The following is a 17,510-nucleotide window of genomic DNA, read 5'->3' on the forward strand; positions in this document are numbered from 1 at the left end:
CGCTTCATTCATTTCCATGTTGTTGTTTGACGATGAGCTGGAGGTAATAAATGACTTGTTTTTGGAATAAAGTCTTTGAGAAGTTTAAACGTCATTATTCCATTGATTACTTCTTCTATTGCGTATTACAATTGTGTTATTATATCACTGCAAAACGTGCATGTAACTCCCAAAATAACCGCATTCACAGCATTTCTCCCAGTACTTTAACAACTCACCATTCATTAAGTTATTACAGTTAGGCACACATTATGTTGTAGACGTCTACCTACGTTACAAAACTTGTTGACTTGTCAAAATTGTACGGTAGTTGTGTTCACTGTCTGTGGAATGATTCAGAAGCGGTCGTGTATCCCGTCCTTGTCCGTCCGTTCAGCAGCGAATGGAGAGCATCCTCACAAACTCTGAAGAGGAGAGAAAACAAATCAACAAGTGGAGTCAGTGCTGAGTGTTACACAATCATGACCAACAATGTGAAACACACACACACACACACACACACACACACACACACACACACACTTGTGGTCAACAAGTCAAACCTATAAATGTGCCCGAACTTATTTTTGTCACCTTCAAAGTCGATGCTTCCATCTGCGTTAATGTCCAGCTCCTTTATGATCTCCTCCAGTTCTCCTTTCTTCAGCTTCTCCCCCAGCATCGACTTCACTGCCTCCTTCATCTCCTCCTGGGTGATCGTTCCATCGCCATCGACGTCAAACTTGTGGAAACAGAAAGTGGTGAAACTGCAAGTAAAGCTGGTTTTCCTTTAGAAAATGTCAGTAACTCGGAGTGGAAAAGATGTTTGTATACAACTGGACTAAAGCTCTTTTGTAGGTCTGATATATATATACTCATTATAATAAACTCACCCTTTTTCTGTAGTTTAGTGTGTTTAACTGATTTCAGTTGACTGACCTGTATGAAGGCCGACTGGAGCTCTTTGAGTCCCAGCATGTGAGCAGTCTCCCCCATCATCCTGGGTCCCATCAGTTCAATGAAGTCCTCAAAGTCCATCAAGCCGCCCACTGTGGAGAGGAGAGATGCACGTTTCAGAGCCATGCTGTGCTTGATCTCCATATCTTCTTTACAGGGTCTCTTATCAGCTCACTTCTCATCTTGAGCTGTTGAACTATCTCCAGCAGCTCCATATCTGTGGGCATGTATCCCATTGTCCGCATGCATTCAGCCACATCCTTGTAGTTCAGGTATCCATCTTGATCGTAGTCAAACTCTTTGAAGGCCTCTTGCAACTCTGTCAGAAAGGTCAGGGGTCACGAAGAGATGAGAACAGTTCCAGAAGTGGTTTATCGGATCAAATAATGACCTATATTATTAATCAAGGTGGAACTATCGGCATGTTAATAACTGCAATGACTGTAATCTACTATAACGTGGACACTGAGTTGTGCCAGTGACACTTACCGTCCAACTCACCCTGAGCTAATTCTCTCTCCTGCAGAAACAGATGCAAAAGAACACATGTTGAACTGTTCATCCATTTTTATTGTCATTTTGCGAAACAAAAATGTGAACTGTGCAAATGGTACCAAAACACCTTGGCACAAACTTCTAATTGAATTCATGTATTGATTTTAATGTCAAGGATTTGTGAGCACTTAGCAAATCATTAGCATGTGTATGATGCATGTTAATGTCAGAAGTGTACCGGTACATAAGTAAATGACAGAAGGCATAGAGGACAATATGACCAGGTTTATAAATCAGTTTCCATGTGTTTAATGGAAAAGGTAAATATTCAACCCAGTATTTTGGCAGTGCTCGTCATTTGGATAACCCCAATGAAGTGTGGCAGTGAGCTTCAACTCATCAGCCAGTAAAGCTGCAGACACACCGGGCTTAGTAACAGCAGCTTGTGAACGCTGTGAGCACACTGCCTGACTTCTACTGCACTTCTGACGTTATAATGTCTGGCTTACTGTGCCTTTAACTGGAAATGAGCATCCACTGTATTATATAGATCTCAATCATTTGAATTATTGGTTTTGAATTACTTCCAAGCCTTTCTCAGCCTGTGGCTGTGGGAAAACACACATTTTATTGAATAAAAGTAAATCACAAAATGTGGGTGTTAGCTATACTTACCGCCCCAAAAACACTGCTGAGCACAGAGTTGTAGACTATGGTCATGTCAGTGGTTTTCTTGGCCTTCTTTGATGATTTCTTGGGTGTTTCTGAGACTGAACCCGACGGGGATTCATCTTTAGCACTACACGGACAAATCAAACGATAAATAGCAAAAGGGCAAACGCTTGCATGTCATTTGAGATTTGAAGAAACCTTGATTCCACAGTGAAAACTCTTCTCAACCACTCAATACGTATTAGCAGAGTTGGCATTGCTTCAGACACTTGACATGTGTTTTTGCTCTGGGTTGTATGTCGACTAAGTATTACATTGGGGGCTGTGCGAAGGCTGTCCGTCACACTCACGATCTGAACATGTGTGCTACTGTGAGAACCGTGCATCTAAACGTACCGATCTGTTGCGGCTGAGTCGACGGAAGTGGAAGAGGGTGTCCTCTCTCCTGCGGTGGGCATGCTGTGGATAAACAAAGCCATGAGCCTACAGTTACAGTATATACATGAACGTTAGATATTATCAATGCTTTATGGGAAACGTAATTTCTTTGGTTTCACTGCAAATCTTTGAACTCCAACATCTTAATTATAAATCCAGTCACTTCTCTTCAATTTGCTTACCTTAGCTCCCTCTCCTAAATGTTGAGGAAAGAAAACAACAAGACGTCGATCCCTTCTTGTCCTCCTTGAGTGGTGCTCCACTTGTGTTGTGAATGGCTGCGCACTATCCTGTCTGTTCTGTTCTTCCCTTCCAGTCTTGACCTCCTTCAGTCGCAGAGGCTTAACAGGTAATACCTGGCTAAACTTGCAGCCAACGATTAGAAAGCAAACCATGTAGCAGCAGTGTGACTGATGTGTCCTTCAAGAGGTCAATTTCCTCTGGTTTAAAGCCAAGCTTTAAATGTCTTCATTTGGAGGCTCTTGCAAATGCAATGAGTCTCTTCATTTTTCACATTGGCCCTTTAGCTTTGTAGAGTTGCTCCTGACTCTGCAGTTCTAAAGTGTTGGGCTGGTGACATCATTGTGTTGGAATAATCATTGTGGCTTCAGAATTTATAAGGGAACAATAACAGACTGGAAATGTTAAATACAAACACGATATTTGATCACACGTGTGAGTTCATGCCAATCCATGTTTTTCATCCAACAGGGATGCAAAAACTAAAGGCATGTTAAATGGTAGATGTTGATCCAACGGTGACTAACGCAGCGTTGCAATACAGAGATGTCCTATGGGTAGGTTTGTTGTTGGTTGTATTGTTTACTGGTTCATCACCTCCTCCAGCTCACAATGCAGTCTGCTAGACAGACTATGACAGACTAGTGTACCATATCTAACCGTATATCTAATTTATAGGATGAGAACAGTTAGCGACAACCGGCTTATATAAAGGCACATCGTTGACTCTTATCATTTAATTTAATTGTTGCAATTTTTATTTTCTCTTTTGTGGCACAAAGTTTGTTAAACAACCTTATTGTTGGTTTTAAATATAGTTCATTGTTTTCTTCCGGTTAATTTGCATACTGGCAGATCTGCACACGTGTACATCGTCAGTAGTTAATTAAGAAGCGTTTTCCTTATTTCGGCGCTTGCCCGCTACCTTTGCTCGACACGGGCAATGCAAACATAACTATTAGTACATATATGAGCTCTGTAGTATATTTATAAAGACCTTTGTGGAATATGTCGGGCTCTGCAGCAGGAATGACTTTGACATGGCTTGGAGACAATTTATTTCGAGTTTCGGGGACGAGATGTTTCATCAATGGTGCAGGTCGGCCCTCGCCTGTCTTCAATCTCAGGTGAGCTTTCTGCGTGTAAAAGTTTACAAACTAGCTCAATAATGTCAGTTCTTTAAAACACATTTGTGTGGATACAGATCCTGATACAGCAGCTGAAGGTGAAGAAAACATGACTTTTCAAAGTAGCTTAATGGTAATTGATATAGCTAAATTGACAAAATAGTCTCGCAGCCCTCGTGAAGTGGGGCGTAGCCCACGACGTAGCCTCATTTCTGACACAATATGTTAATTACATTTGTGGTCATTGAACTGTCGTTCAAAAACATTTGAGCAAATGTAGCTGTTGTGAATGGCATTAAATGGGGTGTGGGCTTGTTCATTTCTGTTCTCCACCGGATGGCGCCAAAGCTCATTATGTGATCGCCTTATTAACCCACTTTCATGTGGCATCGTCGCAGTATTTTGTCGCTTTGGTTTGTTTGGCATGTTTTATTATTTAGTCTTTAGCGGTGAAGGCTCTCATAGACTGTATTTCACCGCTCGTTACAATGAAGTAGTGCGTGGCATTTCGTTTGTTGACAAGAGAACATACTCAGTAAAAATGGGACAAACGAGGCGTGTTTTGTTCCTGCTGGATGTTCAGTCCTGAAAAATCTTCTGAATCTGTTAATTTATATCTATTTCGGCTTCTTTTTGGGACGTTACATATTCATAACTACCTATGTAATGATATACTGTAGTTTAGTGTTGGGTATATCACGGTACACTTGCTCCTGTAGTCGATAAGTGACGTGAAAGCAAAGACTGGAACCCACACATGTTTACGCTACATGTATAACAAGTGATACTTAAGGAATAAAACAAAACATACAGTCGTTTATTAAGCGCCAATGTATTCGTTCGCAAAAGTGAAAAACAAAACCTTTCCAGAAGTAACTTGCCGCTTGATATTCAAACAGTGCCGCAAAGCATGATGGGCAAGTGCAATAATACTCTACTCGTGTTAACGTTATTTTTAAATTATGTTATTCCACTGCTGCACGAGTTTCGTGTCTTTTAATCATTATGCTTAACCTAAAACGTTATCGATATTTTTCCTTTTACACCGTGACTCTGACTTGTATGTGGCTGGATCACTTGCCTCTGTCGAACATGTACAACTCATACTTACCTGGCAGGGGAGATACCATGATCATGAAGGTGGTTCACCCAAGGCGAGGCTTGGCCATTGCACATCGGCTGAGCTGACCTTTGCGAATTTCTCAAATGTAGAAATCTCGACTGCATAATTTGTGGTAGTGGGGGACTGCGTTCGCGCTCTCCCCTGATGTCTTTGTTCAATATAAAGTTATATCTGAATTACTAATTCATACATACTTCATTGAAGTATTTTGCGTTAAAGAAGACACAGAAACGATGTTTCACGTAAAATGGTACAGAATACGTTGTACAAACAGTAGTGCGATAATAGAAACATAAATGTATACAACAGGAAGTGGTGCAATTTAACGGCAGTTTTGTGGTCCCTATAACTAATGTGATATTATGATAGTCCAACAAAACATTAACATTCTTTGAGATGCATATATTTGCATCTCATGTATCATCTTTTTAAGGGAAATAAAAGGAGAAATGTATATTCTAGTAAGTATCTTACTGGAATAGTGATGTGTAGTGCAGAGTGCAGTTCTCTATGTTCTCCACTAGAGGGCACCGGAGCGCTTTTTGTTGTCTGTCCGGAAGTGAACAGATCAAACATTACTTTTCTCCCTCATATCCTATCAGAGCGGACTAATTATATGATTTGAAAAGTTCTGATTGCATTTATAAGACTCTTGTCATTAGATTTGTTTAAACTAGAAGTTATAACTCTCTCGGTTCGTAAATAAGAGAAATCTTGCGTCTTGAATTCCTATTGGACTAGATTGCACCACGTGACCAGGAAGTGCTCTGTAGCTGCACACGAGACAACATTACGTTGTTAAAATAACCGATTTTGCTGCCGTTTTCTGATCCTTTTTAGTCATCTTCTGTGTTTTGCTGTTTTGTTTCTGTCCCATCGAGTTGATCTGTACTGGCACAAATATTAAAACCGTGAGTGACATTGTCTGTGCGGAGAATGGCATGCGCACCTCCGACAGTGCTGCAGTATCGCTTCTCGGCCTTTTGGCTAAGATCAAGTGTAGTATCTGTTCTTATCAGTTTAATATCTGATACGTCCCCTACCCGGGGACCATATATTAAATTGATTTTTGGAATAGGGAGATGGAATAGGGGCTTGCTCCGTCCACTCCACGCATCGACCTGGTATTGCAGAACCTCCAGGAACGGTGCACCCCCTCTACGTGTTCAAAATTAAACCATGACAATGTTCTTTGGAGAGTAGTTAATGTGATGATAGTAATTATTGAAAGTCTCAATCTGTTAGCAGGCCTGAAACTTTGTGTTATTGCAGTTGTTTGGCTGTTACTCATCAGTTTGAGGTAAAACTATTTGTGTTATAAAGTTATGACCATGACTAGGGTTCCCTCTCAATACATATAAGACAACTAGCACTGACCACTGTGCATTAGCAGTAAACAATACATTTAGCTGCCTGTTGAAAGCAGACAGCAGTTGTTTTGGCTATCTACTGGTATAATGATGTGTGAAGAATTCATATCATATGGAAAATTATAGCCGGTATACTGCCCAGCCTTAGTTTTTATTTTTGTACAATTTTTTTTGGACAATTTTGTACCAATATTTGACTGGCCGGATTAAAAAGCCCAATGGGCTGTATCTGGCCTGTGGGCTGTAGTTTGCCCATCCCTGATCTACGGTATGTTTTAGCCAGTAGACTAATTTCATATCTGTCAATTTCTCTAATGTATGATTTCTGGTTCTCATAGCACTAACTTTTTATAGAATATATTACACATGTATCAGAATCATAAATCATTTCAAGGGAACAGTCCCCTTTGTCCCAGTTTTGTTTGTCTCCTGTTATTCAACTCTTTCACCGCTTGGGGGAGAGAGTCACCACACTGCAGCGACTACAGTTCACTTTGTTTCTGCTCAGTCACAAGGCTGCTTCACCGACATGCATTTTACAAATTCCAATTTAGTAATTTCTCAAAGAGACTTTAACAATAGTCAGTGTTTCTACAGAGACTCAGTGCAGCTCTGGTGGCTCTCAGAAGTGTTTCTTTGAACTGTGTGTACATTCAAATTGGTGTTGTCTGGTACTGAGGCCAGTGTTGTACATAATATTTTAGTTTTCCTAGTAGCCGTGTAGTAGTGGACTCATCCCACCAAATACAGGACAGACACGACGCCAGCTGAATCCAAAAACTTTATTTATAAAAGGAAATAACACCAGAAATTGCAACTACATAACAGGAAACTACATGAAACACGTTTTGTTTCACAAGAACAATATAAAAGTGATGAGATGCAATTATGTTTAGTATCAATATAACCTTTTTGAGGTGTTCTATTTTCAGTTTGACTATTTCCTGTGGTTCATTCAGGAAAGTTGAGGTTGAATGCAGGTCTGATTAGATGCTTTTGTCCATATAATGATAACTTATTTCCAACTTGCTCCTTTCTTTAACCCCGTCAGTCAGACTTAGATTGTTTTAATTAACTGCTGATTTACATAGTTGCACAATCCCTCTGTAATTTATTGACCTGAATAATTCTGCATCATGCTGTCAATTTGTGTGTGTGCGCGCATGCGTGTGTGTGTGTATCAAGAATACATTGTTTTTTTACTTGCACCATGTTGTAACTGGAAAGTTACAAAATTCCAGTAACAGCCAATGTGCCCAGTGGAATAATGCCAACAAATACCTTAGTAATTATTATTTTTTTATTTGTAATTATACCAACAATTACCTTAGTACACCATATATATTGCTAGTCTTCCAGGATATTCAGCTGGTTGTTACAGTAATTGCCATTAATAACTTCCTCCCTTCTCTGGTGGTTTATCTGTTCTTCACATCATTGCCTTTTAGTCATCCCATACAACATGAAGGTGGTTCACCCAAGGCGAGGCTTGGCCATTGCACATTCGGCTGAGCTGACCTTTGCAAATTTCTCAAATGTAGAAATCTCGACTGCATAATTTGTGGTAGTGGGGGACTGCGTTCGCGCTCTCCCCTGATGTCTTTGTTCAATGTAAAGTTATATCTGAATTACTAATTCATACATACTATAGTTCATTGAAGTATTTTGTGTTAAAGAAGACATAGAAATGATGTTTCATGTGGAATAGTAAAGAATACGTTGTACAAACAGATCCAACATCACAGAGTAGTGCGATAATAGAAACATATAAATGTATACAAATACAACAGGAAGTGGTGCAATTAACGGCAGTTTTGGGGTCCCTATAAATAATGTGATATTATGATAGTCCAACGAAACACATTAACATTCTTTCAGATGCATATATTTGCATCTCATGTGTCATCTTTTTAAGGGTAATACCAGGATAAATGTACATTCAAGTAAGTATCTTACTGGAATAGTGATGTGTAGTGCAGAGTGCAGTTCCATCTGTTGTCCACTAGAGGGCACCAGAGCGCTGTTTGTTGTCTGTCCGGAAGTGAACAGGTCAAACATTACTTTTCTCCCTCATATCCTATCAGAGCGGACTAATTATATGATTTGAAAAGTTCTGATTGCATTTATAAGACTCTTGACATTAGATTTGTTTAAACTAGAAGTTATAACTCTCTCTCGGTTCGTAAATAAGAGAAATCTTGCGTCTTGAATTCCTATTGGACTAGATTGCACCACGTGACCAGGAAGTGCTCTGTAGCTGCACACGAGACAACATTACGTTGTTAAAATAACCGATTTTGCTGCCGTTTTCTGATCCTTTTTAGTCATCTTCTGTGTTTTGCTCATTTGTTTCTGTCCCATCGAGTTGATCTGTACTGGCACAAATATTAAAACCGTGAGTGACATTGTCTGTGCGGAGAATGGCATGCGCACCTCCGACAGTGCTGCTGTATCGCTTCTCGGCCTTTTGGCTAAGATCAAGTGTAGTATCTGTTCTTATCAGTTTAATATCTGATACGTCCCCTACCCGGGGACCATATATTAAATTGATTTTTGGAATAGGGAGATGGAATAGGGGCTTGCTCCGTCCACTCCACGCATCGACCTGGTATTGCAGAACCTCCAGGAACGGTGCACCCCCTCTACGTGTTCAAAATTAAACCATGACAATGTTCTTGGGAGAGTAGTTAATGTGATGTTAATTATTGAAAGTCTCAATCTGTTAGCAGGCCTGAAACTTTGTGTTATTGCAGTTACTCATCAGTTTGAGATTAAAACATTTGATGAAACTGGTGACTTTAGGTCAGTTTTTGACATGAAAAGACAGTGTTATAATTTGGAAATGCTCCATCTTTTCTTAAGTAAAGTGTTTTTTAGCCTACATTCAAAATTGGTTCTTATACATATTGCATTTCTCATTATGACCCCCCCCCCCCTTATTCTCTCTGATTTGGGGAATTTCTATATTTTCAGCACCATCAGTGTGTGTGAGCTTCAACTTATATTGAAATAAGTTGATATACATATCAAGAATACATTGGTTTTTTTACTTACACCATCTTGTAACTGGAAAGTTACAAAATTCCAGTAACAGCCGATGTGTCCAGTGGAATAATGCCAACAAATACCTTAGTACACCATATATATTGTTTTCCTGAACAATCAATAATATTGCTCTGAAGTTAAGACCTGGGATGTAAGCCATTACTCGGTATGTGTAGCTACTAGTCTTCCAGGATGTTCAGCTGGTTGTGACAGTAATTGCCATTTATAACTTCCTCCCTTCTCTGGTGGTTTATCTGTTCTTCACATCCATTGCCTTTTAGTCATCCCATACAACCCCCACCCTGTCCTCTTGTTCAGTTCCCTTCATATTCTTCATCTAATGGTCTTCCTCACCCCCTTCCCTCTCCAGCTCACACCCAGACCTTTCCCTTTCCGCCACCATCGGCTCCATCTCGGCCGCCACAGCAGCCGCTGCCCAGGCCACGGTGTCGGGTGGCCGGCAGGTTCTTGTACACGGCCCGGCTGTACGGGATGAAGCACAGGCCCAGCTGGAGGTGTCTGGCTAGGCGGCAGTATGCGGCCAGCGCCAGCACTAGCAGAGGGGTGACCAAGAGGAAGCCCACCACCAGCAGAGCCACGCAGCCTCCGTCAGTCAGCAGGTCTGAGCAGTAGGGGGTCGTCCCGTGAGGGCGGACCTGGTGGGACGAGAGGAGAGACGGCGGTTGGAATGATATGGCGGCAGGCCGGATGCTGTAGAGGAGAGTTTGTTATGTAACTGCTGGTCCACCTGTATCAACATTTTCTCAACCAGGTTAGTAATCCATTTTTCAGGAATGTGCCACTCTCACACGAGTTGCACACATCCACACCTGGAAGTTGCCCAACAAAACCACAGTCTGGGGGGGTTAAAGGCCTTGCTCAAGGGCATCATCGATAATTATGATTGTCTGAATTCTTTATGATCTTGTGTTTATTAACGCTTTGAGAAAAACCCTTCCTTCAGATCCGAGGTCAAAGGTCAAGGGGCAGCTGCAGAGCAACTTGGCCCTGCAGATTTCAACATCGGTTGGCGTTTTGGCACATGTTCTTGTGCTTTTATTTTTGTATCTTGAGTTATCTCTGCACACATGGAACAGCAGTGATTTAAATGCTTTCATGAAGTGCAGGGAACAACAGATAAGGACGACAGATGGTCTGCTCTGTGTGTCTGAGGTTAGGACAGACACCAGTAGGTAGTCTGAGACCTCTCACTTTCTCACATGCACTGAATCAGTAGGGCACTCAATTTAATTTTGACAAAAATCAATCAATCAAACTTTTAGGAACTTGGAAGCGACTACTGCTGATCTGTGTATAAACACACAGTATGTCAACGCATGCACGCTTGTGGCTGAGCTGAACACTGGGGGAGTGGGAGAGGAGGTAGAAGGGTCAGGACTTCAGCCTAGAGGAATGGAGAGACAGCGGGCCTGAATCATCCTAATCGCTCCATGAAAGATGAAGTGAACATTCAAGTGCATGAGAAAAGTGCAGAGAGTAAATACATTTTGCAGAACTGAGCGGGCTCAGGGGGGGAGAAGAGTATTTATTACGGTAGAAGTTTGATTCAATAACTTTATTGGAGACAGTTGAGCATACACTTTTAGTAGTTATATAATATAAGGGATCTCGCACTGTTGCGAAAGCTTGAAAATGGTCATTTCCAGATCTTGGTACTTGCATAAGTTTTTATTGTGATGCCGTCCTGACGGATGTAGACTTACAGCTGGTCAGAAAGAAATTCCAGCTGGCGGTGGAATGCAAAACATTAAGGAGGGAGGGAGTGTGGGGAAGAGTAAGCAAATGAGCCGAAGAATGTGCTTATTTTTGCTCGTGTGAAATGTTGTGTGTAGTTTTGGATGACTATTAAAAACGGCATTCCCTCGAATAACTAGAAAATGATCTCGTTGTTGCCTGTTCATTTTGAAGAACCCTAAACACTTATATCACCTGTCTATCTACTTTTCTTCTCACCCCCTTTTTCTTCTCTTTTGAGTCCTCCCCCTCTCTCCACTTCCAGGTCCTGGTTAATCCCTCTAAGCTGCTGTCACATGAGGCCTAATTGTGAGGGAACAGAATCCTGGTCTCTCCGGTCATTAAGGAGGTCGGCGGCCTGCAGAAATGCCATCGGTATGCATTAAAAGTCCCTGAACCGCGATGACATTTTGGGGTAGCACAGGTTAATGCTTTTTGACTAATTGGTCGAGAAGGTTGTTTTGTTTGCGTTACGTGTCTTCTTTTCTGTTTTTAGCTGTCTACATCACATTCTGTGCATTTTCTTTATATTTTGTCTGATCCCAAGAGACCTTAAATCCCCAGATGGCAACTGAACAGTCTTTTAAAGTTTTCGGTTTTGATGCCCGGCTCCCTAGACTCCTAACCCCTCAGCCCCTCCAGTTCTTACATCTCCTCAACATGTGAAAGAACCTCAGACTTATCAGATTATGAAACTTCTCATCGCTGGTGGAGCCAAACTCCACCCTAAAACCCGGGCACAACTCTTTGGAACTTTTGGATCAAAGTTATGAGATTAGGACTTTTAGATGTTATATAAAGAGATGTATTTAGCCATTTCTTTATTCCTCTCATCTTTTGTTTGTGTAGCAAATGTGTGTAAACATTAATCCTCACGGACGTGCAATCACATTTTTTACTCTCATAACAAAGGACACTGCACCAGTTTTTAAAGAGTTTTGGATGTTGAGGTATATTACTTTAAATCAAAATCCTTCAACATGCATACATCTCGCACTCGCTCATCCACCCTCTCCCCTATCTCCCCGTGTCTTACTGTAGAGTGGCATAGGAAGCCAAACACGACCATGACGATGGCCGGTGTCAGGATGGTCCCGAACACCAGTCCAGCGAGGCCGGCGTTGATCGTGGCGATGATCAGGTTCTGAGCCGTCACCAGCACGGAGCAGGCCCAGCAGTCCAGGGACCCCCGCAGCTCCAGAGGAGCCTCACCACCCCCACCACCGCTCTCAGCTGCAGAATACGGAGGAGGTACAACTACACGCAAAGGTGTTTCTCTGCCTCCGCCCACAGCGGTGGTGGAGGCTAGTGAGTTGGAATGGTGGAGATACTGGTGGTGGTTGTTGTGGTGGTGATGCGGCGGCAGCTCCTCGGACAGGTCCAAGGCCTGGTGGTGGGCCCCCTTCTCTAGAGTACCAGTCATACTCGTAGGGAACTGTGGGCGGGAAAATAAACAAATTATTAAAAGTGTGAAGTGGAATTAGACATTTTTCAGAATCAAAGACTGATTATGTGCCATTGCAGATGTTTTAAAACAGTTGGTTGACATGTTCGTGGGAGACTCCTCTTATGACACTGGATGAGTACAGTAGTCAGAGTTACACAATACTTTTGGGTAACACGTTATAATAACTACACACTATGAAGCATTAGTTAAGTATGAGAAAACACTTAATTCATCATTTATAAAGCATTGTTCCTACATTAACACACAGTATGCTATTCATAACAATGGTTATAAATGTTTTATTCTTGATTAATAAGCTGGTCTATTATGTGTTTCATTGTGTTTTCATACTTTATAAATGATGGATTCCCCATTTGTAAATGAAGTATTATATATTTTACAAATCAATTATTAAGGAGTTGTAGATGATGAATAACATCCTTTATAAAGTGTTAGTAAATGATTAAGAACTTATTTAGATGTACATTATATAATGATTTACATATGCACTAATGGTTAGGGACTATGTAAATATATGCTTTATAAATGTGTATTAAAACGTAATTCACGATTAATTAGGTAGTTACTAATCATTAGTTAAGTGTTTTGTGTGACCGCATCTAAAGTGAGGACGATCTGCTTTACAAAACATTTAAAAATGGCATTGAAAGGCCATCAGTGCCTCAAAACCCAAGTCTCAGTTATCTTCTCAACAGAAAAGGCAAATAGACAAAACACAAAGTGATCAAGAACATATCAATATTTATTACAAGATGCAAAGAAGGTACTCTTAAATACAAACCTCGGACATTCATTCATGTAAAAACAAACGGATTCTCCTTCAGGAGAACATGGCTGCATATAAAACATTTGTAAATATACAACTGGAGCTAACCAGGAGCTTTGCATATTAGTTTACATTTACTTATTAATTTTAACCAAGCATTAATCTATCTCCACTGTTCGCACTTGTCTTTAGTTGCATGTCTTTAGTTGCATGTCCCGATGGCAAGCGGTGAATCTAATCAATTAAGTTGAAAGGGCGCGCACCCGGGCCAGAAAGAATGACTGCTGACTCCAATGGCAGTGTGTTTGTTTCTGTTTATGGAGGACGAGTATCCAGCTAAGAAATCATGAACGAGAGGTCCTGAGGCGGCGCACGCCACGGCGTCACCTCCGTTGTAAATAGAGCAAACCAGGTGACAGTTGGCTAGCTGTTATATGAGACCATTTATCTGTTTATATGAGTGCAGTAAATGTGAACGTTTTATATGCAGCCGTGTTCTCCTGAAGGAGAATCTCCGTTTTGTTTTTACACGAATGAATGGCTGAGAGGTTTGTATTTACGAGTATATCGTTTGCAGCTATATCTCAATAAATATTGATATGTTCTTGATCACTTTGTGTTTTGTATCTATTTACCTTTTCTGTAGAGAAGATAACTGAGACTTGGGTTTTGAGGCACTGATGACCTTTCAATGTCATTTATAAATGCTTAGTAAAGCGTAGATGGTCCTCACTTTAGATGAGGTCACACAAAACACTTAACTAATGATTAGTAACTACATGAATTAACCATGAATTGCAGTGTTAATACGCATTTATAAAGCATATATTTACATAGTCCCTAACCATTAGTGCATATCTAAATCATGATATATAAATGCATGAATAATGTACATCTAAATAAGTTATTAATCATTTACTAACACTTTATAAAGGATGTTATTAATCATCTACAACTCATTAATAATTGGTTTGTAATATATATATATATCATTTACAAATGGGGAATCCATCATTTATAAAGTATGAAAACACAATGAAACAGACGAGCTTATTAATCAGGAATAAAACATTTGTAACTTATGAATAGAATACTGAGTGTTAATGTAGGAACAATGCTTTATAAATGATGAATTAAGTGTTTACTCATACTTGACTAATGCTTTATAGTGTGTAGTTATTATAAAGTGTTACCTACTTTGGTACCTAATCAAGTTCCACTCTCCAAAGGCTAACTTGCTCTGGGTTCACTAAGAGGTCAGAGGTTTGTGTGATGCCGTCTGTGAGGTGATGATTATCAGAGAGCTGATTGGCCAAAAGGAAAGGAGCCATAATTGCTCCATGTAGTTTATGGACTAGAGAGATGAAGGCTAACTGGCATCAAAGTGTGTTTGTGTGCTCGTGTTTGTACATGTCGTCAAGCAGAGATGGGATAAGACATGCGTTCAGATGCAACCACTGGTGGCATTTAATGAGAACAAAACTTTCAGTTTGATGCTGAAATAGTACCTCAATACATTCAATTAATATATTAGAAATTGGTTTTAAATGTTAATTAACTGTAAAATGTCTTACAAAGTTCTGTAGTTGTTGTTCACAATAAAGAAAACGAATTGAAGGGAGCCTTATCAAAAAATGTTTGTTAATGAAAATAATAAATAGTTATGGCCCATATATCCATATATATATTCTTGCTACAGTGTTAAGACAAGTATGTCTTAGAAACACTTGATAATGAAGTCACCAGTAAGGAATGGCACGCTGGCTGTTCAATTAGCCTTTATAATTTACTATTTTCTGTTAAAGGCTCGATGCCGAAACACAAGAGTGCGTTGGGAGTTTTCTTGTGATTTTGTATTAACATTTTCTGTGGCGCATGATTAAACAGGTCCTCCATGTAAGGTCTGCTTTGATCCACACTCCTTTAGTTAGCATTAGGGATGGGTATCCTTTTTGATTCTGCTTGTCTGTTCGCTTCCTTATCGATACTCTTGTTGGTTCTTTTTGATTATAGTTATATTGTGAGGGGAAAAAAGACAATTAATTCAGAAAATAATCAACATTGCTTTACTATTCTTGTAACTCATTTGGAACGGATTCCCGTTAAGTTTTGGGGGGGGGGGCATCCCTAGTTAACATTCATTCTGCTTTATGACAGATGTTATGTGGTGCACAGCTGTGTCTGCTAAAGGATATCCGCACCTCTCAAAGCTCAGGACACAGTGGTGCCTCAGTTAGACGGGGGACATATCTGAGTACCAGGTCAGCTGCCAAAAAACTACAGTAATGGAAAAATCCAAATAGTGATGTCACAGTGAAGCTGTCAGTTTTCCTTTTAGCCAACACGACCGACAGATGATGGGTGCTTTCACTTTTGCAATCTTTACTGTTAATATGAAGATATTTAGCTTTTAGTGTGGCATGCATGCTTAATTGCAGTTGGTGGTAAATCTCATAGTAATTTGAGCTCAAGACGCAGTATTATTACTGCTAAAGTACCATGTTGGCATACGTTTTTGAACACCAGGATGCTCTGATGTTGGAGACTCTACTGCAGATGTGGAAGGACCAACAGAGGACTGTGCCCGGAGGCGTGTGATGGGTCATGTTATAAGAAATTATATTATTGCATTATTTGTGTGAACAACAAAAGCTGCTGCTTTTGGGTACATTGAAACAGCTGACTCATCCAGCCCAACAATAGTTAAGCTAGCAGGCGATGAATTGATTGGATAAATATGCACTTGAAGCTGAAATGGAACGGATGTAAGTAATTAAAAATCAAATTGTGCTTTCATTTCACACTCTCTTATTATCAGAATTGACAGTGGAAGACGATATGTACAATGCAGTTGTGAGCGATTGAGCGTTGTTTATTCTCCACGTCTGTTTCCTATTGTTGTTTTAAGGTGGAAGGTTGAAAAGGAAGGACTAGCAGGAAAGTGTGTATGCGCACATGCATGTGTTTGAGGTGACTCATTGTGCCCTTTACTGAAAATACATTCAGGCTCTCCACCCATTTTACTCACCGTTCTTCTTATTCTTTGAGTAGCATTTCTGTTGAATAATGCGTCATCCCATTGTTTGACCCAAATGAAGGAATTCTAAATTGGGGAATATTGTTCAATGAACTCGACGTGGCTGCCACATCTTGGCATACATCTTTTTTGATTGATTGAAAACTCTTCGTAGTGTGCACGCCATCATGCAGAATAGATCCTCAGCTAGTTCTTGCAGTGCTATTGTGCTGGGATGCAGATTCTATTGTTCTATCATCCTATTATTCTATTGTCTGGAACAAAGCAACTGAGTTAATTAATTCCACGTCCCTCAGACCTCTGAGACTTGTTGCTTTATGTTCATCAGTAGTAAATGACATCTTTTGGCTCCTTTCAGTTCAGAGTAATCAGTTGTAAGAAGATGCCTCAGCGGTTGAGTGATGCGGCTGCACTTGTACTCACATTGTGCTGTGGGGCCCGGTACGCGTCTTGCTGTTCGTTCTCCAGATTGTTGCTGCTTTTCTCACTTCTTCTCAAGAACGCTTCTGTCCAATCAGTCCTCGACACACATTCGCCCCTTACGCTTCAACAAAGTCCTTTTTAATCGTCTCTTTTTCCCTTCGACGCTCAATGTTTTCTCTTCTTACCTTCTGTGAAGTTGAAGGAGCGTGTGTTTTTGGAGGTTTCCTCCTAAAGCCTTATCTATTTCGTGGTGGTATGTTGGTATGTTGGCTTCCTGCTGCTTCTTCTCTCCACTATCCAGAGTTGTCAGTGGAACTGATTGTGCCCCAGAGTCTCTGTTTCTTTTCCACATGCAGCATTAAATGCCGATGCCGTTGTGATGTAGTCGTAACACAGAAATGCCTCTTCCTCAATGGCTGAAACTAATTCAACTCACAGCTGCTGTGGTCTTTGTTTTGAGTATGAACTTTTGTCTGTCCGCCCTCCTCTCTGTACCTCCCCATCTGATCGAGTCCACAGTGCCGTCTCTCCTTCCCTCCCTCCTCTTGCACTCCCTGCATCCATCCCACTTTCTCTCCACCCACAAGGCTTATCAGGCCCCTGCCTTGCTCCAAC

At 40.7% G+C, this 17,510-nt stretch overlaps 2 protein-coding genes across 2 annotated transcripts; both read right to left on the reverse strand.

The window, feature by feature from the left end:
* Positions 1 to 372: 372 nt before the first annotated feature.
* LOC306796830 (calcium-binding protein 2-like) lies at positions 373 to 2,561 on the reverse strand (the record flags this gene model as incomplete). The annotated part of the gene is made up of 7 exons (XM_079295896.1): positions 373 to 404; positions 574 to 721; positions 919 to 1,028; positions 1,112 to 1,255; positions 1,426 to 1,456; positions 2,107 to 2,230; positions 2,500 to 2,561. The coding sequence occupies 7 exons, from the start codon at positions 2,559 to 2,561 to the stop codon at positions 373 to 375; spliced, it is 651 nt and encodes a 216-aa protein (XP_079152022.1).
* Positions 2,562 to 9,817: 7,256 nt separating this feature from the next.
* tmem88b (transmembrane protein 88 b) lies at positions 9,818 to 16,928 on the reverse strand (the record flags this gene model as incomplete). Its single annotated transcript, XM_079295180.1, has 3 exons — positions 16,896 to 16,928; positions 12,238 to 12,636; positions 9,818 to 10,102 (listed from the first exon to the last, which is right to left on the reverse strand). The coding sequence occupies exons 2-3, from the start codon at positions 12,622 to 12,624 to the stop codon at positions 9,818 to 9,820; spliced, it is 672 nt and encodes a 223-aa protein (XP_079151306.1). The 5' UTR covers positions 12,625 to 12,636; positions 16,896 to 16,928.
* Positions 16,929 to 17,510: the final 582 nt, after the last annotated feature.

The sequence above is a fragment of the Melanostigma gelatinosum genome (genome assembly GCF_949748355.1).
Source record: "Melanostigma gelatinosum genome assembly, chromosome: 23".
Taxonomy (NCBI): domain Eukaryota; kingdom Metazoa; phylum Chordata; class Actinopteri; order Perciformes; family Zoarcidae; genus Melanostigma; species Melanostigma gelatinosum.